We start from the raw sequence: 27,398 nt of genomic DNA, 5'->3' as shown, positions 1-27,398 counted from the left end.
TGGCTGAAGGTCGTGTTTCGGCATCCTTCCCGTGCTGCTGCTCCTGAAACATCCCGGCGTTCAGAAAGGGAATTATGTCCAACCCGTCACCACAAGGGGCTTTTCCGAGAAAGCCTCGAGGCGTCCGTGGATTTTCCAGGTTGTTTCCAGGGAGGCGATCTGCTGCCGGCAGCTGTGCACAAGGACCAGGAGTGTGACACTTGCTCCATTTGCACCTTTCAGAGCAGCATCGTGTCACTGAGAGACAGCAGCTCATCACACAAAATGGCACACTGAAAGTCTTTCCTCTTGCGTATATGGAAAACACCACCCAAAGGGGCAAAGCTTGCAGAAGGATAGTACTTCATCTGCCCCATTGCTACACTAAAGGGACACTGTGTGTATGCCTCTCCTTGCTTCATGTGGATATACCCATCCTTACAAACCCTGGATTAGAAGCTGTTAGCTTCAAATCTCTAATACCAACAGTTCCCTTAGGCAGCGCCCTCATCTCTGCAGTTTATGCATCCTACATGAGATTTTAGGTAGAGATTTTCTTCCTTTCAAAACCTTGCAAATATCACTCTGCTGAAGCATTATTATTATGTTGGTGAACATGTAGCATTATAATTGTCAGGTGTCACTTTGATATTTGGAATGGTTGGCATAGTAAAATTACTAATGAGAAATACATGTTTTGAAAGATATACATAGCATGGTGTGTGAGCTATCATTGTGCTGTCTCTGCAAAGGAAACTGTGTTCCAGCAATCAGAAAATTCTCAAAACAGTTTCCTTCTAAATTACAGTGCACTACAGTAGTAGTATGTGCACCAAACTTGCTGTAGATTATTAAATATGCTTGTGAAAGAGAACTCCCTAGTGTATAAAAGACTAAACCCTGTCCTACATACCAGGTTTGAGATATAAAAACAGATACTGAATTTTCCCATTGGTTCCATGAGAGAAAGCACCCCTGAATGTGGGACATCTAAACCCTGAATGTGTGACTGACACCTTGTCCCTGGAACTGAAACATGTCTTTGCCTTTCACCCTATCACAGTGTTTGGTGAGAGTTGATGAGTGCTGCAAAATAAAAATGAAAATAAAAAAATCCAAAGAGCAACTGTTTAAAAAGGCAAAAGTAGTAATTTCATCCTGCAATCATCACTACACTGTCCATTTAATTCCAATTATGTGAAAATAATGCCGCTGTTGAGTATTGCCACTGTTAAATTCCCTCACAGCATGTTTTGGACTAGTGCTGATGTTATCGAAGAAAACATAGCAAAATCTGTGATAAAACTGATAAATTTCACATAATATCTATTTGTAGATGCAAATTTAAAGTTTCCAGCTCACTTTACATTATTTTTATGGTTTAGAATAGTAAGGTATTAGGAAGACACAAGCAAGAATTTCTAGATAGGCAGGATCCATTTTTCATCACTGTTTCTCTGCCTTCCATTATTTTAATGCTCTAACATAATGATGTTCATTAAAACAATGGAGTATGTTGTGATTTGATTTTTCTGCATGGCATAGTCTATGAGCAGTGACTAAGTTAACATTATGCTGTGTTGTCCAGCTGGTTCTGTCAGCTGAGGATGTGGATATGCTGGGATATGATCACTGACTGTGTGTGGAGGGAGTCCTTGTTTCTGACAGAATTGTAAGCGTGGAGTTCTGGAAATATGACCATTGTTAAATGCAGTGTAATTACAAATAACCGTTTTGACAGCACTGTGCTTACAGAATGAGAGGAAAGCTGCTCTGTGGCTGAAGAAGTTGGCACTATACAATCTAGTGTTTGGCTCAAATTGCATTCAGTGTGTTTAGTACAGTACAGAAAAAGGGTTTGGTCTCCAAAGTGAGTATCTATTCAGGTAAGGGAGGAGGGCAGTTTCCCAAAAAACTTTTTGGTGTTTTTCCTAATGCATGTATTCTTTATGATCTTTGCTGGAGCCAATAAAATGACAAGTTTTTGAACTTAAGGTACATAGTTTTTGGTGGTTTTGGTAATTTTTATTTTGCTCTTTTAACCCCAGAACTCTGTCATTTCTCATCATGTTGTTAAAACTGCTCATTTGTATAGCTCTGAATTTGCAAGAACTGAGAGGGCAGTACCACACAGACCCCCCCTTGCTGAGGCTAGTCCTAGGCTGAATTTTCAGGAAGGCTGAACTGCTGACAGGGTAGCTAAGGAGGTAGGTGCAGAGCCCATAATCCTCTGGCTGTTGCAGTTTTTCTTTTATGAATGTTACTCCTGTTCTCGATGAAGAACTTTCTGTGAAGATACAAAGCAGTCTCTAGCAGATCCACACATCCAGCAGTGCCCCTGTAGTTATCACCTGTGTGGAAGTGTTAATGTTTCAGTGTCTCACCCAAAACAAGAGGAAACATGGAGGCCTTTCATTTCTATGTGCTTGGTTCAAAGACTCCTGTGATGCCGGTGAAAAAATATTTGAATTAATCTATTTCTTTTAGTGTTGTTCTTATTAATAGGCTTTGCTCTTCATGCTTGTTGTATTGTAATTCTGATTTAGCAACATTTATCAGTAGAAGATCACTGCAGGGCCTTTAATGATTATAGTTGTTTGAGCTGATAGTCTGAGACTATTAAATAAGGTCCAATTACTTCCCATTTATTTGTGTTGTTTTTTTCCCTCCAAGTAACAAAATGTTATACTGAAGTCCATTGTTATTCTTTGTATTGTATTCATCTAAATAGATTTTCTACCTAATTAAGGCTGAATACATTTGTGCTAAACTGACTGTATTTTACAAGGATGTTTTCATTTGTGTGTGAGGGTGTCTTTGGTTTCTACCATCCGTATTCTGATTATGTTTAATTTCTATAGCTGCCAGAGATGTATTGTGTGTCTCAGCAATTCACCCTGGGCTGCTCAAGATTGTTTAGATTGAAGTTGGAATAGGCCTCCTGGTGAATTTAGTTGGAATCTAGCTAATAACAAGTCACTAGGAAGCAATTTCACATGTTCACTACTTCTCTGAAAGATATAGAATCTATACTGGCTGCATTCTGGATGAAAGAAATAGAGATGAAAGCTGAGCAATTCGGTTCAGATGAACTGTGTTATTTTTTTTATGGATTAGGTCACTGAGAGGAGAAGGTAAAAAAGTAAAATTGAAAGTTTGGCTGGTAATGGACATGATAACCACACTGAATATCTGTAGTTTAAGCACGGAAATAATTGAGCTTTATCCCTGTTCTTACTTTGTGTTATTTATTTACATGCTATCTCTTTGGAGCACCTTTGTCAAATAATGAAGCAGTACAATTTGGTGAGAAATAAAAACACAGAACATCTCACATTTTCCTTTCAGTATCAGAATAGCCATCAGGAAGAACAACCATGTAGATTTATCAGTTCTTGACCCCAGTTGCTGAGCTCCTGTTAAGAAGTTGTGTGGCATTAATTAGTGCCTGCTGCTGCTCTACCATGTCTTTTTAACTGAGGGTTCTGTTCAAGGATCACAAAGCACAGACATTATTATAAGAACTCACTTAAATACTTTCCCTTGGAAGAAGACTGACTTCTTTGTAAGCTCCTTCATGTCTGAACTCTCTTTTAAGATCCACCTTCTCTAGGGGAGAAGCTGTAGGAAAATAAGCCTCCAGGGTTTTCCTGAGCTTCCTCAGGAGCTGCATTTTGCACTGTCAGGCTAGTCCTCCTTCATCTCTTTCCTGGTTTTGTGGTGAATTCTGTTTAAAGATGTGGTTATGCTGAAGTGGATCCAGGAGGCTCAATAACACTGGTTAATGTTGCAGGACAGATGCTCAAATGAATAGTCTTTTGAGAGCTTGTTTGCCTGGGAACTGAGCAATGTGCAGTCACGCAGGGCTGGGCTCCACTGCCCACACCCAGGCAGAGCTCAAGCTGCTGCAAAGCAGAGGTGGGAACTGTTAAAATGTGTGTGTGAATACACAGACAAACAAACTGCCCCAGCTCAGTGTTGTCACTGCCCCAACCCAGTGAGTGTTGCTGTTCCCGGGTGAATCAGACTGGGAGGGACCTTTGCCAAAGGCAGGGCTTGTGCCTGAATGTGGAGTCTTAATGAGGTTCAGTGTCATTTGGAAGAGAGCAAAATGTGTGAAATGGGGGCAGTTACTGGTTATAAATCAAGCTCTGTTACAGACTGAATACACTTGACTGGTCTGCGCTATCAAAGACCAAACCTTCCTGAGAAGTTTAAAGTAGGAGAAAACAAAGTGGTCAATTTTGTAAGCACTATGGATGTGTGCTTTCACAGCTCCCTCTAGCAGTATTCCAAAGTTTTTAATAACCCGATGAACATCTGAAATGACTGTTGATACAGTATGGCTTTTTGTACAGTTACTATGCTCAGCTGGAACAAATCTGTTTGGTCTCTTGAGGGATGCAATATTATTTTCCTTCCTAATCTAAATCACTCTGAAAGTTAGTCACATGTTAAGAAAAACAAGAAAAACTCTTTTGAGGATAGCAGCCAAAGTTGTGAAGCTGTTTCCATTTGATTTCAAACCAGAACGTCTTCCTTTAGTGTATGTATGTGAAAAGGGATAAAAGCCACTTCTAGAAATGATTTTTTTACGATGTTGTTTGTAGTGTTTTGGACCATACTGCTGAAAATTGCATTAAGGAGAAATGAAAGTGGATGGCAAGAGTTTTGGAAAAGAAGGGAAAACTAATCCTCCAAACAATCACCAATGCAGATATTCCACTGAGGGGTCACCCATGCACTTTGTGGTGGTCCATCTGTTTCTCTGCATTTTGAAATGCCAAGTGTTGCAATAGTTCTGGGCTTGCTGTGCCTGTATCTGTTGGTGCTGAACCTGAAGGACTCATGTTTTTTCAAGTATCAGAATCCCCCTTTTAACCCAAATCATTGCTTTCTCTCGTTTTCCTTTTACATAACAGAAAGCACTGTGTTTGAAGCAATTACATCTTGCATCTTTGCCAGCTTGCAAGTCAATAAGCCTATTTTCACCTTTTGCGTCTCCCTCTCTAATGAAAGGCATAAGGTAACATAATATATTTCTCACAAAATGTTTCTCCCAAGTCTTCAGCCACTGGCAATTAAAGTACAATGTACTTATTACAGCAAAACAGGAAAACATATGGAAAAATATAACTACATTAACATCTGCTGCCTTTCCTCCATCTGCTGTCTTTGGCCTCGCTTTTGTTCAAACCTGCCAAAAGTACTCATTTTCCAAGGGTCTCATGGCACATCAACCACATCTTCAATTAAAGTTCCCCATTTCTTGTATGTTTTGATGGCACGATGGGATGTCTGCTCTGCATCCATGTGGCTGCATGAGGGCTTCAAGCAGGGAAGTGGTGGTTTTAGTTTGAAAGATGTGAGTGTAATAGGATAGGAGACAATGGGGTGACCACAGTGTAAAGTTTATAGTTCTGGATGCAAAAGCTTTTGATTTCAACTAAGAAGCAGCCCACAAATGCACAAAGATAAGAGCAGAAAAAAAAAAAAAGATTTAGCTGTAGAGATGCCATCCTCTGACTCCTCTGGTAATTGGAAGGTATCTTTATTGAAATAATTGCCAAGCACTGCAAAATAATATGTCACAGCTGTGATTAATATTGAACAGAAACTTGTTTTAATTATCTTTTCATAGTTCTGTTTAAATTCTTCTCAGTCACAGGACAGGTAAAATAGGTAGTCCTGTGAAAGCTGACCAGGTCTCTGAGGCTTTGACATGTGATGCAGATTTTGAAGGTATGCCTCACCTCTGGGAGCTGTGAGCTCCTGAACAGCAAATGCCTGCCTCAGCTCTGGGGGCCTCAGCTGTGTGTGAATCTGCATGACTGCCCAGGCATTGCATATTTTTACAGGAGGTCAATAATTGGGTGCTTTACTACGTGAAAACTTTTTATAGTACAGGTATTTGATTTACAGCTGGTTCTCAAGGTCAGAATGTCCAATACTTTGTATTTAGAGGAAAATCTGTGTGTTTTGTTATTGCTCTGTGCATATTTCATGTGCATATTTCTGTTTTGTTTTGCTGTGTCTTTGAGGTACCAAGCTTTGTCAGAGGAAGAATATGAGAATACGTTCTCAGTACAGAAAGACAGCAAATCCTTCCACGCTAGGGAGAAAATGAGTTGACAGATAAACTGTAACTGTGAATATTTGCCATTCAGGGCTTGGCTGCACATGGTCCATCCATCTGTATAGTATTTATAGGACTTCATTGATAAAGAAATCGTACAGTGAATAACTTTTCCTAAGAAAGGAGCATTTTCTTATTGTCAGGAGGAAGTGCTTTGCACAGTGCAATGAACGCCTCTGGCAGATAAATGCAAGCTCCTATTGTGTGCCTTTGTGAACTGATTAGGGCTTTCTTTTCTGTTCCCTACAAAGCCTCTCCAGAAGGAGCCTTCCAGCAGCACTGTGCCTCTGCAGGTGTGTGGCAGGTGATGCTGGAGCAGTGCCTGTCTCCACTGTGGGCTCTTCCCTTGGTTTTGGTGCCTCAAGTTGGACCCCTCAGCCACAGTCTGTGTGCCCTTGTGTCTGCAGAGCTGCTACACCCTTGTCTGCTCAAGTCTAGGTCTCTGCTGATTTAAATGCACATTATGTTCTCTCTCTGAAAGCATTGCTGGCTTTTTGTGTATTGGAAAAATTAGCAGTCTTATTGCCTGATCTAGGCTGTTGGCAGAGGAACTCCTTCCAGGGGCAGTGGGACACTCTGCCAGTTGTACCTAATGGCTTTGCAGTGTATTCTGATCCTGCAGTGGGATGCCCCACTGTGAAAGGCTGGCTTGTTGGAGGTTTCCCATGCCCAGTATTGGAGCCATAGTCTTTATCTTTAACCTCCTGCCTTTAGCAGGCAGGATACAGAACTGTACTTGAGAGTACGGGAGAATTTGTGACCTGGGTAACCCCAAATGCATGTCTATGCTTGAACATGCTTAGCTTGGATGCAAATATAGGTGACAGATGTGTCTTGCAAATATAGGCAAGCAAAATGTGAAGAGGCAGTCTGCAGGTGTGTAAACTTACCTGGGGTCTGGCTGAACTAGTGTGGGTTGTACTTGCAAAAGCCTCTGAGAGTGTTAACAAGCTGTTGTTAAAATCCATTTGTCATTACAGACAGCTGTGAAGTTCTTCCAAATTCTCTGTATTTGTGCTAGCAGCAGCTGTTGTTGGGTCTGTAGTAGGTGACAGCAGCAATTTATTCCATGGTTTCCTCAGTAGATTGCAAAGTCTCTGCAGAAACCCAGGCTTTCCCTCCTGAGATAGATGGGACTTTGAATTCAATCAAACTCAGAGTGCCTAAGCCCCAGACCCTCGATCACTGCTGATAAAGTGGCTAATACACCAAAGAGCATGCATTGTGTCTGACAAACTTTATTAAAACACACCAGAGCTGGGGTTTGGAGAATTAAAATCTGTCTGTTCAGCAGGGAGAAGAATTTGGAGCAGAATTCAAATTCTCACATTACATAAAATGACTCTGAGCTTAAAATGTTATTTTTGCATTAATATTATAATACTATTTTTAGCATCAATGGCAATCATTGGCAGTGATCTCATGCACACTCCTGGGTACACACTGTTCTTTCCCAGTTTTGGAGTATTTGCTTGTTATTCCTGAACTGCAGTGTGCATATGCTTAGAAGAGGCCCCACAGTCATTAAAACTCTTCATGCCAAGGCTCTTGCCATTGAGTACTCAGCAGTTAACCTCTCCTTGTATCTTCTGAGAACCAGATCAAGTTAGGACAGAACATTTCTGCTTGTGGCAATCCTTCTCTTAGTCTTGTGTTCTGTGATAGACATCCACATCATCTTGGAAATATGATGTTCCAGTCTCCAGAGGTTTCTTTATAGCATCTTCCAGTACCTGAAGCAGCTACAGGAGAGCTGGAGAGGGACTTGCAAGGGCATGGAGTGACTGAACGAGAGGGGATGGCTTTAAACTGACAGAGGTTAAGACTGTAGGAAAGGCACAAGTGAAATATGTGATCTTGGGTGGCACGTGTTGTGTGTGACACCTGCAATACTGAGTCATTTAATAAGATAGCCTCTCGAATGAGTCGATTTGGATAGAGCCTCTTCTGGTCTATGCCTAGAGAGAATTGCTCTGTTGCAAAGACTGAAACATTGCTTTCAGTAGCAGTGTTAGGTGTTGGTTTGAAAGTAGTTTTCATCTTTGGCTGTAGACATATGCAGGCTGTATTAATAGGCTTATGCTTCTCGTTTCGTCCTCGTATGGCCTTCCATTTTTTCAGTGATTTGCAAGCACAGAGATAAGGAGATGCTGCTACAAATAGCTTGATAAAAGTTGAAAAAAATGATGATTCAGACAGTGAACCTACTGATGTATGTCCCATGATACTGTCAGAACTGGGACTGCCTGGTTTCAAGATCATCTTTCTGTGAGATGACTCTGCCCCTTCTTGAATGTCTCAGCCATCTATGACAAATAAAATCTGCAATTAATCCAGCACTGTGAAAATAAAGTATTGCAAAGCAAGTAAAACCCATCTTCCTGTAGCCAGCTAAAAACCTGATGTGCTGCTTTTTGCTTGTACCCCTGAACTTCACAAATGAACACAACTTATTGTCAGCAGCTGCTGCTGTTCTAAGCTTGGAGTGCTGAGTTTCATTTCCTCTGCACTGCAAATATGAACATTCTGCTCTCACATGTGGAGCCTATCTTGAAATCATTGTACTGTAAAAATCACGTTTGGCTTTGGTGAAAGCAGTCAAGAAGGAAATGCAGATCAAAGGTGGGTGGAGATTACGGGTTTTGTGGCATTTAACACTTGCACCAACAGGTGTGAGATTGTGTGAGGCTGGATTTGACTTTCTAACTGGGGTATTTGTTACGTGTCCTTATGCTTCTATGTATATCTATATCTCTTGGTTTTACACTTGTACAGACCTGCTTTTATTTTTAGTCTTTGCTCCTCTCAGAGATGTCCCTGCAGACACTGGGTGTCCTGTGCGGTGGGAGTTTTTGTGGTGTTCACTGTCCCTGCAGGCAGGGAGGAGTTGTGGCCCAGCTTTGTTTTGTGTCTGCTTTGGAAGCATTTAGATTTCATCTTTTTTTCAGATTCCAGCATGTAGATTTGGAGAAGCATTTCCCAGAGGGTGCAAAGCACTTGAAGGAAGAAAATAGTTTAAAGAGGTGAACCATACACCAATAAATGTGCTGTTTAATTTGCCTTGTCCTCCTGAGGTTTCATCACAGCTCTGTGCTCTGTCCCAGCATGTTGGGATCACTTCCTGCAGTGCTGGAGTTGTAGCCTCTGGCTGTCCCAGGGGAGCTACACAGCTTGTCCAGCACTCCTGGTGCAGGGGGGCAAACTGGAGAGCAAGGATTCTGATTGAAACATCACATGAGTGTGGTGTCAGATGTTGTTTGAGACAAGAATGTGCCAACACCTCATCTTCTGGCACTTTTTCATGCTTTAGAGAGGTTTGCAAAGAGCAGGAGGGCAGAGTGTGTGCAGGGCTCTGCATTCCCCAGGATATGAGAGGTGTGTGCCTGTTGCTCTGGTGCAGACCAGTGTCTCCTTTGTGGGTAATTAGAATTACTGTGAAGAACCAATAGCTAACATTTCCTCACCCTTCCTTTCTCTTTTATCAACATGCATTTGCTTTACAGATTAGGATTTATTTTTTTTTTAATTTGAAGACAAAAATAATTTAGCAAGAGTCAGCCCGTGAGAGAATGTTGCCAAGATATGTAGAAATATCCTGTTGTGGCATTGCCTTAAAGACTTAGAAAAGGTTTATTGAAGAAGACAGAGTTGGTGTTTTTCTTTGAAGATCCATTGAGGATACAGGACAAATGGTGGGAGCTGGGCTCTGAAAGTATTTTTTTTATTTATTTTAGTTCGGTAATTCCTGGGAATAAGAAACAATTAGCTCATGCTGATAAAATGTTTTGAATACAAAATGTGGTTGGTAGGTTCTAAAAGATGCTCCCATCAGTCATCATTAGTGATGCTGTCTTTTCCCAATCTCCAGTTTTTGATTAGGTGTTCCACAAGTGGAAAGGAAACAGGGCAGACTTCAAAAGTCTATCAATATTTTTACTCCTGTCTACAAGTGTTTTAATAACCATTCATCATTGATTTTAATCTGCTGTTGTTCACTTTTGCTAACAGACATATTTCCATGTCCATGGGTCTAAAAATTGTGTCCCCGAAAAGTTTCCACAGCTGGAGTGAAGGCAGCTCAACCTCACCCATTCCTGCTGCAGACAAATATTTCACGTGGTCTATTCCTTTTCCTTTATATGATAGATTTCGAATGTTGCAAAGTTATGGGCTGTGTATTTATCTAACAGCATTGAGAGGAGGAACACGATGGTTAAGAGCTGACACCTGAGCCTGACTCTGACCTTCCCAGGGCGGGATTCCAATGTATAGGAACTCAAAAACAAAAAAAAAAAAAAAAAACAAAACCAAAATTGGGAGGGATTTGTTTTGTACCAAAGTTGCTTCACTGCAAGAAAGCTCAGGCTGTAGTCAAGTGGTGCAAGGCTGTTCTGGGGTACCAAACCATGATTGTTAATCACGAGGACTATAGGAAAGCATTGAAGAACCTGCTTTTGCTCCCTTGAAACCTGTGTCTGTTTTCTCATGGATATTTAATGGTGTCAGGGTGAAGTGTCTGGTTAATCACTGCTAACAAAACTGTGTAAAACCTCCCTGCTCCATCTGAGATAGGGCTTGGACTCTGGCCCAGTGAAGAAGAGATGCCAGTGCAGGTGACTTGGGCACTCCAGAGGCCTCTCAGGTTCTGTCTGCTGCAAAACCCAGCGCTGGGATTTTCTGCAGGATGTTGAATTGCACTTGATCTGTGTTTTCATGTAAGAAATGCCTATAATGCATGAGATGTGACTGTTTTAGTAAGATGAGTATAATTTTTCTCCCCATTTATAGGATGGCTATTTTTCCCACCGACCGAAAGAGAAAATGCGAACAGACAGCAATAATGAAAATTCTGTCCCCAAGGACTTTGAAACTATTGATAACAGTAACTTTGCTCCCAGGACTCAGAGGCAAAAACACCAGTCTGAGCTGGTGAAAAAACCCCTTAGCAAACAAAAGGAGCACTTAAGAAAGAAGCTGGAAGAGGAAAGGATGAAGGAGAACTTGCTGCTGGGGAAGAACTCCAACGAGGTGGTGCAGTTCAGTGATCACCTGGGAAAAAACAGCAGCAACAACAACATTCTGAAGGAGATTGACAGGTCTCCCACACAGCATCTTCTACAAAAAATTGAGAACAGCTCCCCTGAACTGAAATACGACCAACCACCCAAGTGTGAGGTGACGGGCAAGGAGGCGATCTCAGCCATGTCCCGCGCCAAGTCCCAGCAGTGCCGCCAGCAGATCGCGGACGTTTATTGCCAGCACAAGCTCGGGAAGCTGATGCCGGAGCAGGTGACACGTTTCTGTGCCCTCGAGGGTAAGTTGGGAGATGGAGAAGTAACACACTGTCTTGGGGGAAGCATTCTGTGTAACTGGAATGGCCTTCTGGTGGTAAAAGTGGCTTTATTGCAGGAATGCGTAATGGATTTAGTCTGTGAAAACAAGGGAGACTTTGGGGATGATGTTAACAGGGAATTACATGGATGTCACAAGATCCCTGGTGGATTCCTGTAGAATTCACTTCCACCAGATTTTTATTGCACAAATGTGATGTAGGTATTCAGCTGCTACTCCTGTTTCTTTTAGTTCTTAATCTACAGACACAGAGAAGTGTAGTCAAAATCTCGCTATGCTGTGCAGGAGTTGTGTGCTTTTTGGTAATCAGAGAACAGCCATATTTTGGAGTGAATTTTGGAGCTTTATGCTAACCAATACATGAGTGGCATTGCTGTTATGGTTGTATGGCTATTTTTCTGTCACAGTGGAGTCCTAAGCATTTTGATAACTCCAGGTAGTCATCAGAAGTATATTAAAAAATTCCGAAAGCCCAGGGAAAATTCAATTTTGTGGCTGACTTCTATTTTTAATGTTCTTGAATCAGCAAAAGTTATTTTCAAAATCACTGCTGGATAGTCAGTTACCTCTGCTGGCCTAAGCCAAGCTTTGATTCGTTGCTTTGGTTTCTGCATGCCCTCAGATCACGAGTTACCTCTCAGCTTGCTGTCAGCTTGCATGTCCGAGCTGACCTTTCTCTACTTTTCAAAAAGTGCTTCATGTGCCCCTGTTCATTTGGCTATAAGCTCTCCATAGAGTAAAGTGCTTTAAAAAAAAAATGGCATTCATCAGTTTATCAAAGTGGGTACTGATCAGGAGCAGCATTATTCACAGCAGCATTTGTTCATACAACAGTCCAGTGTCCCCACCCTGTAATTTACACTTCCAGCCCATGCAGAGAAGGATATGTCATGTCTTTGTCCAAGCTGAAAGTTCAGAGGGGATTTATAAACTAGAGAATAGGTCTTGCTTTGAGACTGTAGAATAAACATGGGGATCCATGGGAACCAGGGGTTCTTTAGTTCCTTTCATTGGGAATGTCCTCTAATGGCTTGTTTACTGCACCATCACAAAGCAGTGGTTGCTGCGGGGTGACTTCAGTGTGGTAGAGAGATGGATAGCATTGCTATTACAGAGATTAGGAGGTTACATTCCCTGTACAGACAGTGAAAAAGAGGAGCTGCCCCAGAGAATGTGTCCAAAAAAGCACATCTCTCCTGTAACAATAGTCTTAGGCTTCTAATTTAGATGGTGCATCGTACCAGGATGAATGGTCTGAGCACCCCCATTTCCCCACCCCAGTGCATCTATGACTGTTTTGTTTTGGCTTTTTTACCATGATTCTTTTGGTGTTTTTTCTTCTCTTTCTTATCATGGTAATACTCCAAATTGTTACGCTGGGTGGGCAGACACTGGAGACAAAAAATCAATGGAGCAGGCAGAAGACATGGTATTCAGTGGGAAGAAGGGAAGAGGAACAGTAAAGACAGCACAAGTTGGAGGGAACACGAGAACAGTAGAGAGTTAAAAACTGAACAAAAGCAGACATCAGTAACAGGGTGAGCATCAGCGAGTACCACTGGGCACTGCTGAGGTGCCACTGGTGGAACCCTCTGTGATGAGCATGTCCTTGCTATTCCTTCCCCCTTCTTCCCCTTTCTTCCCCCTTCTTTCCTAAGGGCAGGGCCATCAGCTATGGTCTGTGAGAAAGCTGAGGGAGGTCAGCACCTTGCAGACACTGTCCTATACTTTTTGGGATCAAGAAGATGTCTTAGCAATAGGATCAATGCTATAAATCTTGTGTAGGTAAATGTATCCCATATGCAAATATTCAAGTGATATCCTGGCCAGAGCTGGAAGGTGTATTGTCATTGGTGTGGGCAGACACTGCAACTGTGCAATTTTGCACACACCTATGGTTCCATGCCCTGCTTGGTAATCTGTCTCCCTGGGATGCAGGGTGACTTTCCAGAAGTTTTAAACAGCTACCATCCTTAAAAACAGGTTTCTCAATAAATATTTCCTACTTCTTTTCTGAATACCGGATTTATCACTTATGCCCTGCAGTTAGGATAATAACATGGCCTTAGAACCAAGAACAGTGTCACATTTTATACCTGAAGCCTTTCAGTGTATATATACATAGCACATTGGTACAAATACTTCCATTGTAATGTCACAGTAAAATTCTCAGGAAAACTGAGAGAGCTACAGATGTGACTAGAAAAATTATGAAAATATCCGAATGTAATTAATTTAGGAAAAACTCATGTGGTATGTATATATGCAACATCAAAAAATTCAGTGCAAAAAGAGTGTGTCTAAAATTTTTAGGTTTTCTGAGCTGGAGTTTCATTTAGTTTTTTATTTTAAGTGGTGACACTTGTTTAAAAAGAATAATTGAGAGACATGTTAGCCTAGCCAGATGGATGCATGTGGAAAATGTTGATTTTTCTTTGCCTCAAGGTTATTTCCTCCTGCTCATGCTGATAGCTGAAGTTAGCCACTTCAACTGCCAGATTTCCTTGGCAGAAAGTCTGGACATCCTGTGTTGCATACAAGGTTGCTCTAGAACAGCTTTGGGAGCTTTGCTGTGGGGAAGTGGTAATGCAGCAGCATATGGAATGGGACACAAGTTACTAATGCAGGAAACTGCAGTGCACAAGAAGATTGGGTCACCAAACCTACAGAGGAGATCCAGACCTTGAAGTCATTACCCAAATGTTTGAATACAGAACTGTCAAGACAGACATAGGGGAACCCCAAAACTGGAAGTGCCCAGTGCCTGCTGGAAGGCCTTGTATGTACATAATTTCTGTAGATCCCTTGAATTTTATAACCCTGTTAAAGATACGTTGTCTTAGTTTCAGTGTGTTGTGGTCCCATACCTGTCCTCACACTGTAGAACATAAATACTGCTGTTCTTCACTCACAGTGTGACTCCATCCCTCATGAAAGGTGACTTCATCAACTCTGTTGGTCCTTGAGAGGAGTTGAGCTTGGTTATAGGAGATGTTTGTGAAGTACTGGACATCAGCTTTTGGGTATGTAAGACACCCCTTTGGTAGGATTGCTGGTAAGGGGAGATGTGGGTAGAGGCCTTGGCACTTCGTGTATTAAAAAAACAAGCTGGTGTTTTTCAGCAGCAGTCAGACATCTGGGGTCTGAGTCTGTATGTTCAGCATGTGAGTGTTCCTGTCAGTTTGGTTTGAACTAAGGTTTCCTGTCTGTTTTCAGCAAAACTGTGAAGTATAAATATTTATGCACTGGAGCAGTACATTCATCCATTATTCCAACATATAAACATGTTCCCGGTGCTGTGGTTTCCATTGAGATATCATCCAGCATTTAATCCCCTTGGATCTTGTCTCAGCTGATCAAAACCATGACGCTGCTAAGTGTGTCTATCAATCATGGACAGGACTCCATCCAGCTGGATTGTCATAAATGTTAAGTGATACATTCACTTCAGTGGTTATCAACAGAACAGGATCATACAAGCTGTTTCTATTTAAAGTGTTTTATTGTTTCCAAAGGCAACAGGCGAAGGAAGTTGATTATAAGGCTCTTCAGTGATGAAAGAAAGTATTGTTAAAATCAAGAGCGTGATGTCCCTTATCTGACGTGCAGGTATTATTTCCATGAGGGCTGCAGTCCCTCTAAGGGCACTGCTGCTGACATGGCACCTTCACCCATCACCTGACCTGCAGAGCAGGTGAGCTGGCGTTTCCCTGCAAGCTGGTCCTAAAGACACAGCACAAATGCTGTGGCACAGGAGATTGGTGTCAAAGGCTTTCGGTGCAGCCTTTCCCAGTCAGGGCTGAGAGCAGGGCAATGGGTAGCTTGCAAGCCTCCCTTCACTCAGAAGGGGATGTTTGGCTTTCATAGAAGTGTGTTTTGCAGAAAATGCATTCAGCAAGTGTAAGAGGGGAAGACTAGGTTCAGCATAAGGTTAGATGAGGAAACAGCAAATCCAGTCCTGTGCAGGTTGAAGAGAAGATACAGGGAGGCATCCTTTGGGGAGTTCCTTTCTTCTCAAGGAGACATGGTGCAGAGGTAAGCAACCTGTAGACAATGTGGCAGATATTTCCTTCCTGGGGCCATGTCTGGCCTAGTCCTGTGCAGGCCAGACTACAGACACTGATTCTCCTGGTGTGCCAGACTCTCTCTGCTCACCAAGGCTGTCAGTGGATGTGGACCAGCTGCCTCCTTTCTTTGTCCATCATCATGCATGGTCCTCCTCTTGTGCAGAGGTACTGAGAAGAAGCAGAAGTTTAAATGTGAATTCTTGTCTCTAAAATACCCATCACTCTGTACCTAGATAAAATCCCCTTGAACAAAGTATAAGTGACCTGATCTGTGCCACGTTACTCCCTGCAGAATCCATTATTTCTGTGGACAAGAGCACAGTCCTAGAACGTCCACTGTGACCCTGAGCCTCCCCAACAGCACTGGGCAGCACTGCAGTTACAATTACACAACTTTGCATTTCATCATGATATTGAACTTGATTTCTACTTCCTGTCCTCCTCCTGAGCTGAAAAAAGGCGTAGCTGCTGACCCAGGGGCTGGATTCAGTCCCCGAGTTCTCCGTTTTTCACTTCCCTGTGGATCGTGGCAGTTTGCAGCTCTGCACTTTGCCCTGCAGGGCTGCTGGGTGGACACAGAGCACAGTTCCTGCTTGGTCAGTGCCACCAGGTCAGGAGTCACCACAGGCACAGTCCCAGGTGGTATCTGCACCGGGCATCCTCTGGGCCAGCTTCTCTCAGCTGCCATGTCCCCAGGGGACACTGGCCTAATCCTTGTCTTTAATTACCCCACTGGCTTTATTCTTGACCCAGATCCATGGCCTTAGATAGACCAAAGAACATAGCAGAGTTTTTTGAGAAGGGTTTTCTAAGATGTAGTTCTAGCAAATGAAAACTTCCTAGGAAAGCAGAGAGCCTCAAATGATCCTGATTTATTTTCCCTGGGTGTTTCTGTTGTCTTTTCTTAGTTTTTAAATCAAACATGTTTTCTGCTACCTTCATCCCTGTAGGATAAACCCAACTTACAATAAAGTAGGAAAATAATCAAGCTTCCTTCATTCCGAATAATTTATCGGAATAAATAATTTATTTAAACTGAAAGAGTTTTTTGCAGATCACACTGCCTTCTCCCTGGTTGCTTGTTGATAATGCTGCTCTGGCACACTGAAGCAAGTCCCTTTAGCTTCTAAGAGGTTGCTGGGAAGAAATTTTTACATTTTATTTTAGAAAACACAACCTTTTGGTTTTCACACTGAGAGGAAAGGGCTCTGGAGCTCTGCTTAGTGAACAACACACAGGTAATAGCAATCTGAATGTCCATAATGTTTTTATCTGATGACTTCAAAGCACTCAGCAGAAAGAGGTGTGATTTGCAGGAAGGGAGAGGAGAAGCCATAAATATTTGTGGGGGGGAGCAGAGCTGTTCTTCAAGGCATGGAATTGAGAGCATCCTCTACAGAATTTTAAAAGAATGAGAGCTGTAATGAAGCAAATAGAGGATTTCATCTGCTCATTATGCATGTGTATGCACACAGTGACATATAAATGTGTGGTTTGTTTAGCTTTTAAGGTTTTGGCAGTGCATTTTTGGACTCACTGGGTTTGATCTACAGATCATTGAACTGCAGATTAGTCTTTTTCTGCTGGTTTCAGGATTCCAAATGACATTGGCTGCTGCTGCTTTGCTGTGTTAATCTGTTAGTGTGACAGAATCACTGTGGTGAGCTATACACAGTTTAAGGAGCATGTAAGAGCCACTGCACATGCAGCCCAGACAGCATTTTAATTTGTTGCACCACAGATGACTCTGGTTGCAGTAAATTTACTGTGAGTAGACTAATTACAAAATAACCCTAATTGAGTAGTTATCAGCAAACAACATCCTGTGGAACAAAACTGCTTACAATTAATAGCATTTAAGCCATGCACTGGTATTTTGCAGAGCACTAAGATGTAATTATACCGTGCACAGAGATTGTGTTCTGTTCTGGAAACCATGTTTCCAGCACTGCTTTCATTATAAAGCCCTTTCAAGATTCAGTACTTGCATTTTAGGCAAAATGAATTTATGAAATAAGTGATGTGTCTCTCCCGTTATGTGCGTGAAGCAGAACCAACTCTAATAAAATCAATGAAGCTGTGGCACTGTCAGGAGAAAATGAGGAGAAAAATTAGGAGAAGAATGAGGTCTCAGGAAGGGCACATGTTGCCAGTGATTCTCAGATTAACTTTTATTATGGCCACATGTACAAGTTTGCATATGTGTAAGGAATTAAAAGACACTTTGCTGTTCTAGCTGAAGATGGGCCCTACCTCGTTGCATGGATGAGGAATGCAGTCTCTCATTTAAGTGATGGAAATGCATGTCAGTGCATGGACCCAAAGGACACATGAACCCCTGTCACCAGTCTGGGTGTGCAGACAGCCCCTGCCTTGCTGGTGGTGGCTGGTCATTTGAAGGGACTGGTGAGGCAACCCTGGTGAAAGAGCTGACAAAACACCTCCTCCTGCTCACAGCTGACTTTTTCCCTAGGCAGAGAGAGGGCCAAATGAATGAATTATCCTTAGAAACTAGATCTGGCCAGTGGATCAGAAACTGCACAAGTTTCTTGTGTGCATCTTGTGAGGGAACTGGAATTGCTAGAAATGTCCTTGTGGCATCCCAAAGTAGGATGACACTATTTTGCCATCTCCTTGTACCTCTGGGGACAGCTGCCCTGTAGAAAACAGGGGACTGCTCTTTCTCAGGGATGTGTGAAATTGTGGCATTGCAGAGCTGAGGGATTCTTCCTCCAAAAATAAGGTAGTGATGAGCACAGCCTGGCTCTGTCAGCGCTGTCTTGCATAGACAGCTTTGGTTTTAGAAGAAATTCAGTGAGGGGGAAACTGCTGGATGTCTGTGCAAATTAATCCTTTCATTTAAATACAGATAGCTCCTGTCTAGATCATCTGCAAGTTTAGAGGTGGGAGAATGAAATCAGCCTGATGTTCCTCTTGTTTTTTTTTTCTCAATGCTACTGTCTGGTCATGTTTTTCCATGTCAGTCCTGTCAGATCACCTGTGGGTCTGGAGGCTGCAGAATTGGTCCCCGAGAGCAGAGTTGCAGAGATCATGTGGCACATGGCATCTCAAGGAAATGCTGGGAGCAATACATGACACAAGGAGTGGGGGGCAGAAGGGATGGAAAATTTATGGTCAGCAGTCCTAGTTCTCACCAAGTCGCTGTTTTGGAAAATGTTATCATTTTGTGGAGCATTGAAGGGAGAGCATGGGCAAGCGTGGGAGAGGATAATGGCTAAGTATGTCCTTGCTGCAAACCTCCTGGGAAGGGAGCATGAGGCTAGCAGAAGCTCAGCGAATATTTTGATAAAGATTACTGTGTATGTACAGAGATGGTAGAAAAGTACTTAAGTGGTCGTTAATGCTTCCCAGTGATCCTGAAATGTGTGGACAGAGTATTGGTGAGGAAAATCAAATACAACTATGGCTAAAGAAAATTGTTGGTACGAAGGTATGAGCTGGGGAGAAGAATCAGAAGGACCAAGAAACCCAACCCAAAACAAAAGCACCTTCCCCCAGCCAACCTCCCCCTGTACAACGAAAACTTGAGTCCTACTCTTTTTCATACATAATGTTTTTCATATAAAATGGTTGTTGGATCTCTGGAGTGGGCCCATTATGATGATTTTAGTAGACAGACCCTGAAGAGGAAACATGATGTCTAATTATCTTAATTTTATTCAATACTAAGCAAGCAGCTATGTACATTAGTACTGGACTGATCTTGAGTTAAGCTTCAATGTTATTCTTTCCTAATTTGACATTCCAGCCATATCAAAACTGTGTTAGGGTGTCAGTGTAACATACTAATTGTAAGCAGACAGCTTTTAGAGTTGCTTTTTGTTTTAAGCCTAAAATGCCACCAAGGACAAAGGAGATAGATTCAGCTATGTCTTTCTTGCACTTCTCCAAGTACCCTTACCTAGCAAATACTCAGTTTTCACAGGAACCTGCAGCTGATGAACTATTATTTTGAGAATGGGGAAGTGTTATGTTCCAGAAATGCCATGCTAGCTGCAGTTCAAGGCTGCCACAGTTTAGTTTCAAGTCGGTGGCACTGAGTGTATTACTTTTAAAATAATTCGGGGGAGAAAGTACTGACATTTAATTTCTTCCTCCTGAGCTGAGGTGAAGAATTTTCCTCTTTTGTGGTTTCTTGAAACAATGCCTTAAATATATACAGAGCTTTTTACAGTATTAGAAATATAATAAAAGGGAATGCAGCCTGTCTCATGAAGGTTTTTGAAAGGCTACATTTCTTTGATGTATTTCTGGAGTCACTGAGTTTTATGAGATCGCTGGTTTGTACTGGCTTCCCCTGGAAATTAGGAAGAGTTGTTTAAGAGATCTAACTCTGAATTAAAATGCCAGCAATATAGGCAGCAAGCCAATTTTACAGGACATTTATTGCCATTTTAAGATTCCAAACCATAATTGGTTTCTGTTGCAAATATTTCTTATGCAGAACATAGTTTTAAAACGTCCATCTTTTTTCTCCATGGGTAATCATGACTTCCATAGAAAAACTGAATGACAAGAATCTGTAGCTGAGCAACCTTGAAAAAAATTTTGAAATTGCTCATTGTATATTTAGTCTTCAAAGTAAATGCTTGTCTTTGATAGTTTGAGAACATGTTAGAAATGAATAGCCCTGATTTACTGCTCACAGTATTTTAATATCCACAGTACCTCACTGATTCACTTAGTTGTGTCAAATAAGTTACTCCTGATTGGCACCTTTGTAAAGGAGGAACGGAGCTCTCCCATCTCCCAGTCCCTATTGCTGTCACCAACAGGCTCAGTTGAATGCACAGTAAAGTCTGAAGTTCTACAGTTTTACTGTAAAACAAGATATTGGTTTGAAGTCCTGGCCCTACTGAAAAGCCCATGGCAAAATTCCTTCATTTTGCCTCTCTAGCTTTCTCACCAGCCCCCAGGGAGGCTAAAGAATTTTTCAGTCCCTTCTTCCAGGGATTGCTGCAAGCTGAATGATCTCTACCCTTTCTTGTGTTCAGTGCTCACCCGTTTGTCCTCATCCACAGATGTTACTGCAAAAATGGTGGAAGATTTAAGCCAAAAAGCAAAATTACACTGCAGGAGGATCATTGTCTAATAACTCGAACTCTATGGTTTCTGGAAAATGATTTGAACAGCAATTGTAGGTGCTTTCAAATTGTGGAATTAATAGGATTTCTTCTGAAGGCCTGAATTGCGTGTTGCCTTCTAAAACAGAACCCTGTGCCTGAAAACATTGTCCAAACATTCCCTGAGCTGTCAGCCTTGGAGCCCTGACCACCTCCCTGGGGAGCCTGGTCCAGTGCCCAGCCACCCTCTAAGTGAAGAACCTTTTCCTAATATCCAAATCCCCCTCAATAGTCTGCAACTGTTGTAGGTCCTGTCAGAGAGCGCCACAAAAAAGAGTTGTCAGTCAAAAGGATATCTTTCTACAAATCTCTTTGGAAACCTCACTACTCAGATGAAGCTTGATGGTTTGTATCATTCTCTTTGATGAAAGGTGATTGTGTCTCTTTTGTGGAAACTTCCTTCCCTGTACTAGTGGAAGTGTTTTGTTGAAGTCTTGATTAATTGCTGTAACTCATTAAAAGTTGTAAGAGAAACACCTTCCTGGTGAGAGTGCACCTTTGTTGGTGACTGGCTGTAAGCAGCAGCTTCAGCAGTCTGGCTGCTTACTCACCTATGGTTTTAATTGCAATTGAAGGCTGGATATTATGTGCAGTGAAGCATTGCAAACCCTGCTACTCTCAGACTGAAAGCTCTGTGTGTGTTACTGTGCTGCATAATGGTGTAGAGCTCAACAGTAGTATGACTAAACAGAACCATGCATTTTCATGTTCTTTATCTGTTTCTGGGCTGTGATTCATTCTGGGCAATTTACTGAATAGTAGAGAGGAAAAGGAAAGTTCAAAAGAGAAATTTGCTGCAATGTATGTTTTACCCATTTGTACTTTCTCTTTTGTGTGGGAATGAGGTGTAGGTGCTCTGGAAGAATTTCCCTGGGACAGTCTGAGCAGGTTTGAGGATCTATCCCCAAGTCACTCTGTCTGAGACAGTCACTTACTCAAAAGCATGTGAGGAATAGACCCCCTTACAGAAGGGAAAGCAGGACAGGACAACCCAGCCTGGCTCATGTGGTCACCTTGCCAGAGAAACAAATGGCTCAGGAGAGGTGTGGTTGAGATTAGTTGTGAGGAGAGCTACCAGAGACATTGTGAAAAGACTTCTGTATAACACACACTGGATTTCCCAAGCCAGAGCAGAGGGAGGCGACACGGAGCCGATGTGCATTTGTAAACAAATCTATAATTTTCTGCCAGGAGGTGATCACAGACCCACGTTCCCTGTGAAGTGTTGAAAGAAGAGTGGGCTTGAGGTTTAACTGATGTAATAAAGTAGCTTTGCTGACCCCTCTTAAGTGATGTCCTACTTCAGTAAATTTATTCTGTGACCTTTATCTGTGAACTATAAAATGTCCATGCACTTCTGTCACCAAAATTTTAAGTTCACTGAGAAACAAACAAGACAATTTTGTTGTTATAGGAGCAAGCAGAGATAAAGAGGTAGGGATTTTTGCCTTACCAGTCTATGGAAGTTTATAGTCCAAAGCAAAGCCCATCCATCCAGCATTTGGGAATAAGAACAGTTGTATGGCAGTTCTGATTCTGAAAATGTTCTACCTTGCAGATCCCTGAACAACAAATGAGAAAATCACTTCTGACAGGCTCATGAGGAATATTACAGGGAAGCTTCAGACATCTCTGGCATTCCTAGCCTGGTCATCAAAAAGGAAATCTTAATGAGAAATCCCACTAGATTCAGCTCCATCATTTACAATTGAAAAGGCTGCAGTTAACACACAGGTTCACTCATTTTAATTTCTCTCAATCATTTCTAGCCATTTGTAGACATAATTTCCCAAACATGCAAACATTTGTGTTGTCATGATATTTGTTTAATATTGCTACAGCCTGCAAAATTTTAGGAAATAAATCAGGGATGTTAGGGGGCCCCTAATGTGCAAACTTGAAATCACTCAGAAAATTCCACTGGAATCTGTCGCAGCAGAAGGATCACTTCAAGAAGAAGAAAAAGGAAAGATGCAATGTGATTTCTCTAGAAGCTATTAAAGAGCTCTCCACTAAGAAGGGACAGCAAGAATATGCTCCATTACACCATATCACAGGCCAATCATGTAAGCACTAATAGAAGTCCTAGAATAAAACTGGGGAAACTTGGGTTTCATTCTTTGATGTGTCACAGGCTCCTTGGGACATCTCAGACAGCTCATGTCATGTACAGACCAGGTATTTAACTCCATTGCAGATACATGCAGAGGAAAAATGGGGTTGGTGATGTTACTATTAGTATGGTGTTTATGTGGATTTTAAATCCTGTTTTCCGAGAGACTTTGAAATAATTTTGTTTAAAAATAACAGGGTTTTTTTTCTGAGTTCCCTAACGGAGTTTGCTGAACAAAAGTATCTTTTAGGAGGAAAATTTCTCTCTTTTCTCTCTTCCTCACTTTTTCTGGTAGCTGTCAGTATGTCTGATGTTTTTGTACCAGACCAAATCTGTTCCCATTGTTTCAGGGTGCTTAGGAAGGGAACTGTTGTTTTACTTATCATATATTTCAAAGCCTGCCTGGTGCAATATTAGTTTCCACAATAAATCCAAGGTAAAGTGACAAACCAGTAATTTTTCATTATGAATCAGCTATCCATGAAAGATTGGATTTAGGTCAAAATTTATTACCCTATGGAACTGAAGCCAATATTTAACATAATGTCAGCTATCTTGATATCAGAGAATTTTAATGGCTATGCAATTTTATTCAATGATGAAGTTATTTCAGTTGTGAAGTGTGTGTCTGGGCAATTTGATATACAGAGGCCTGAGATGAAAATTGGATAAACACGGAAAATGGTGATTGATTGGTGGAAGGTTGCAATAATGTCTGCCTTGATGTACCTTTTATTGTTAAATTATTTATCTAATGCAATCTCCTACACTTTTAGTAGTCTTTAAGTTGGCATTAAATCGATGTTTAAGTCTTCACAGTCAGAAAGGCCTCATAACTCAAACTGATAAATACCTTCTAACACATTAGGAGGAATAATGATCCATCTTAATATCTGAAAGTAAGAAAGGTGTTATTCTATTTTCTATGAATCCCTGTAAAAGGACTGAACCATAAACCAGAAGAATTAAGATTAGAAGACAGATAGAAATATCAGAAAGAAAAAGCATAGTAGTAGGGGAATCAAGAGCAAATCCTGCTTTGAAAGATGAGTAAAAAGAGTCTCCAGGAGTGAGCAGAGCAGTGTGAGTTGTCCTTGCCATGCTGGCTGTCCTGGAGGGCACAGCAGGAGTCTGCAGGAGGCTCATTCCTGGGACAGGGAGCAGAGGTTGGCCCCAGCTCTTGTGTCTGCCAGGGCACATCCAGCACCTCCCCTGCTCTGTGCTCAGGACACATCCAGCACCTTCCCTGCTCTGTGCTCAGGACACATCCAGCACCTCCCCTGCTCTGTGCTCAGGGCACATCCAGCACCTTCCCTGCTCTGTGCTCAGGACACATCCAGCACCTTCCCTGCTCTGTGCTCAGGGCACATCCAGCACCTTCCCTGCTCTGTGCTCAGGGCACATCCAGCACCTTCCCTGCTCTGTGCTCAGGACACATCCAGCACCTCCCCTGCTCTGTGCTCAGACCACATCCAGCACCTTCCCTGCTCTGTGCTCAGAGCACATCCAGCACCTCCCCTGCTCTGTGCTCAGGACACATCCAGCACCTCCCCTGCTCTGTGCTCAGGGCACATCCAGCACCTTCCCTGCTCTGTGCTCAGGGCACATCCAGCACCTTCCCTGCTCTGTGCTCAGGGCACATCCAGCACCTTCTCTGCTCTGTGCTCAGGGTGTGCCAGGGGCAGGGGACATCAGCAGAGCAGCAACACTTTGGAAGGGCTGGCAGCACAGCGTGGCACTGGGATTGTCCCTGGGAGCTGGGGGTGCCACTGATCCTGTGCAAATGGCACCAAAACATCAAAACAGGTCCTGTTCTGTGCTGGGAACCTGGCTGCTCTGCCCTGCGTGGCCTCTTACTTGTGTCCTTCTGTCTGCACTGTGCCTAAATACAGATTAATAATGTTGTATTTCATTGTTCAGAAAATGGTGTAAGCAAATTGTTTTCTACCCCATCTACTAGGTGCTCTATGGCAAGGGCCTGAACTATTTGTCAGAAGGCAGGTAAAAGGATCAGCAAGCACAGCTGAAATTGCCTTTTTCTTTTGCACGTACCAGTTTAAACACCAGAAAGAAGTAAGCATAGTCTATAGGCAAAAAAAAAAAAAAAAAAAAAAAAAAGAGAGAAATCTTTATTCAGATAGTAGCTAAATCTAGTGAAGAGTGAATAGGAATGTGAGTTCCTTTCTGCCTTAAAGGCAGCAATATTGTTGAAAACTGATGCTGGAATTTTTTTCAAATAGTAGGAGGCTTTTCATTTTTTGAGGTGGAGATATAAATAATTATCCTATGGATAAATAGAATCTCCAAATGAGTTTTCCTCTGATATAATTTTACATTTATTTCAACTCTGCCTAAAACTAGCCAGCTGCAATACCACAGAAGTGTCCTAAATGCACCTTCAATACTTTGTAAGTTTGTCCAGAATTCAAGAGAATGTAAAAAACTTTGCATCATCCCTGAATAAAACATTTCAGTGCTGCTGGAATATTTTTCATCATGTGCATAAATCTTGCGTAGAAATAATTGTGATTTGACAATTTTCTTTTCCTTATCTGAGTTGAGAACTGAAAACTGTAATTGTTAGCTGGCCTAAATTGGTGTAGCTTCATTTGGATAAAGCAGTGAACCAAACCAACCCTGCAGCTTTTCTGAAATGCCACCATCTCCCTTTTGAACAGCATCTGCCTATGCTGAGGCAAAACGGAGGAAATCCTACATCTCTTCAGACTAATTGGATTAAGCCAGACTGGAAATTGTGTAATACTACCCAGGAGACATCTAGCATCCCTAAAACCTCAAGCTTCAAAGGGTAGTTTTTGTAGCAGTTCAGGCTCCCTACCTGGGCTTGTTTATGGCTTTGAACATTGCAGACTTACTTTTATGATTCATAATCATCCATAAAGAAATTCAGCTGTTATTTAAAATGCTCTGTTGGGAATACTCAGTAGTTATTAATTAATAATACATCAGTAAAGCAACAACAGGGCAGGTAAAGATGCAGTTAGAAGTATTAGCTGGGTCTCTGCTGCCTTCAGAATTGTGGTTATGTCTTGTTTCCCTGGGGATAGCTCATCCTTGTGACTCTGAGCTTTCCTCTTCATGCTTTCTGTAGAAAATACTGACTGATGCATGAATTTATCCACAATTCAAAGTAAACCAAAGCCTGTTAGCAGTAAGAGGTATAAACTGACTCCTAACTTTTTTTCAGTGCCAGAAAGTTGTCAGGGACTTGTGAGAAGAGAACACAGAATCATTTAGTAATTTCTTTTAAATGAAGAAAATTTAAGGCTAAGTATAAAAAAAGAAAAATAGAAAAGCACTGTAAAATCTACTTTGAAGTGCTGTTATATATTGCTAAAGAGTTTTATAGACAACAGTGCCACTTTATTACAGTGCCTATGAGGATAAATGCTGTAAAAGTCAATGCAAACCTGGTGTCAGTGGGGTGTCAGTTTGCCCATTCATTCAAATGGACCAACTGAATGTTGCTGTTTTTATAAAAAAAAAGGGATGAACTGCTGGGAGATTTCCTATACCCACCGCTGGCCCAGAGCTCAGCTCTGTTTGGCAGTATTTTTTTGTATTTTTGCTTTCTTGCTGATAACCACTTTTGCAATGTGTTCCTATTTCTGTGTGGTAATTGGTAATCTGGAAAATTTACTTGGTGTGCAAGATTTAATATTAGGTGCTTCTGTCGTGCTGACAATGAATTAGCTTTTTGGACTCTATCATATGTTCTCAGCAGGCACATATGTAATTAAAATGAGCCCACATTGAGTTTCATATTAACACTCAAATCACCTTTGGCAAAAGGTCTCTGTGTTCTTTTGGGATTACACTCTAGGGCAGTGTAATTACAGTGTCAAGTATAATTTTTACTTTTAAATACTTCTTCATTTACAATAATATTAAACTTTTCCATACTGGTTCACTTTTAGATTTATAAAGTGATTTTGTTCTAATAAAAAGACTGCCAGCAGACATTCTGCTTTAGATGTTGTCTTTAACTCTAAGAAAGTTTTGATGTTGAACAGTAAGCATTTGGTGTCAGGAGACATTGGATTAATTTACTTAAAAAGTCATTCCAGAAATTTTGTGTTCTTTCATAAAGATACTACTAACTGTGGCAATAAGGTCAGGGTGGTCCAATGTCATAGAAGAAAGGGTGAGATTGAACGGTGTGTGTGTGGATAAACAGTTCACCTTCTAGCATTCGTGTCTTGAGAGGTCATATGAAGAGATTTTTCATCATTCTTTTAATGTCAAAGATAGGGGAAATTAAATTCTATTTGAAAGAAATTGCAGCTCAGGTTTTTTAAATTCTTGTAGCCATCATGGGGGCTTGTTAAAGAGCTCAAAGTTTACCTGCATTTTATAGACCAGGGATTGTTCGTAACTGGAATATGAGCAGAATTTGGCTCAGACATGCTAATTCTCCTTCGATACTGATTTTACACTGTCCATTCTCCATTGATTTCAGAGGGGCTGCAGAGTAGGAAATGGACTGAAATTAATTCAGCAGATGAACTGAATGAAGTTATGTTGCTACTACTCATTAACTACCTCCTTGCCTTAACAAGTAATATTTCTTCTTGGCTCAGTTACAA

General features: G+C 41.6%; 1 protein-coding gene across 1 annotated transcript in view; it reads left to right on the top strand.

The window, feature by feature from the left end:
• Window positions 1-27,398, top strand: part of XYLT1 (xylosyltransferase 1) — a 172,531-nt gene that overhangs the window by 73,933 nt on the left and 71,200 nt on the right. Inside the window, exon 2 of the mRNA XM_062503383.1 lies at window positions 10,904-11,429. Coding sequence (XP_062359367.1) covers window positions 10,904-11,429 — 526 coding nt within the window. The remainder of the gene's footprint in view (window positions 1-10,903; window positions 11,430-27,398) is intronic.

This window comes from Cinclus cinclus, chromosome 16 (assembly GCF_963662255.1).
Source record: "Cinclus cinclus chromosome 16, bCinCin1.1, whole genome shotgun sequence".
Classification (NCBI taxonomy): Eukaryota; Metazoa; Chordata; class Aves; order Passeriformes; family Cinclidae; genus Cinclus; species Cinclus cinclus.
The sequence above is the reverse complement of the archived record's forward strand: the minus strand, read 5'-3'. Positions and strand labels throughout refer to the sequence as shown.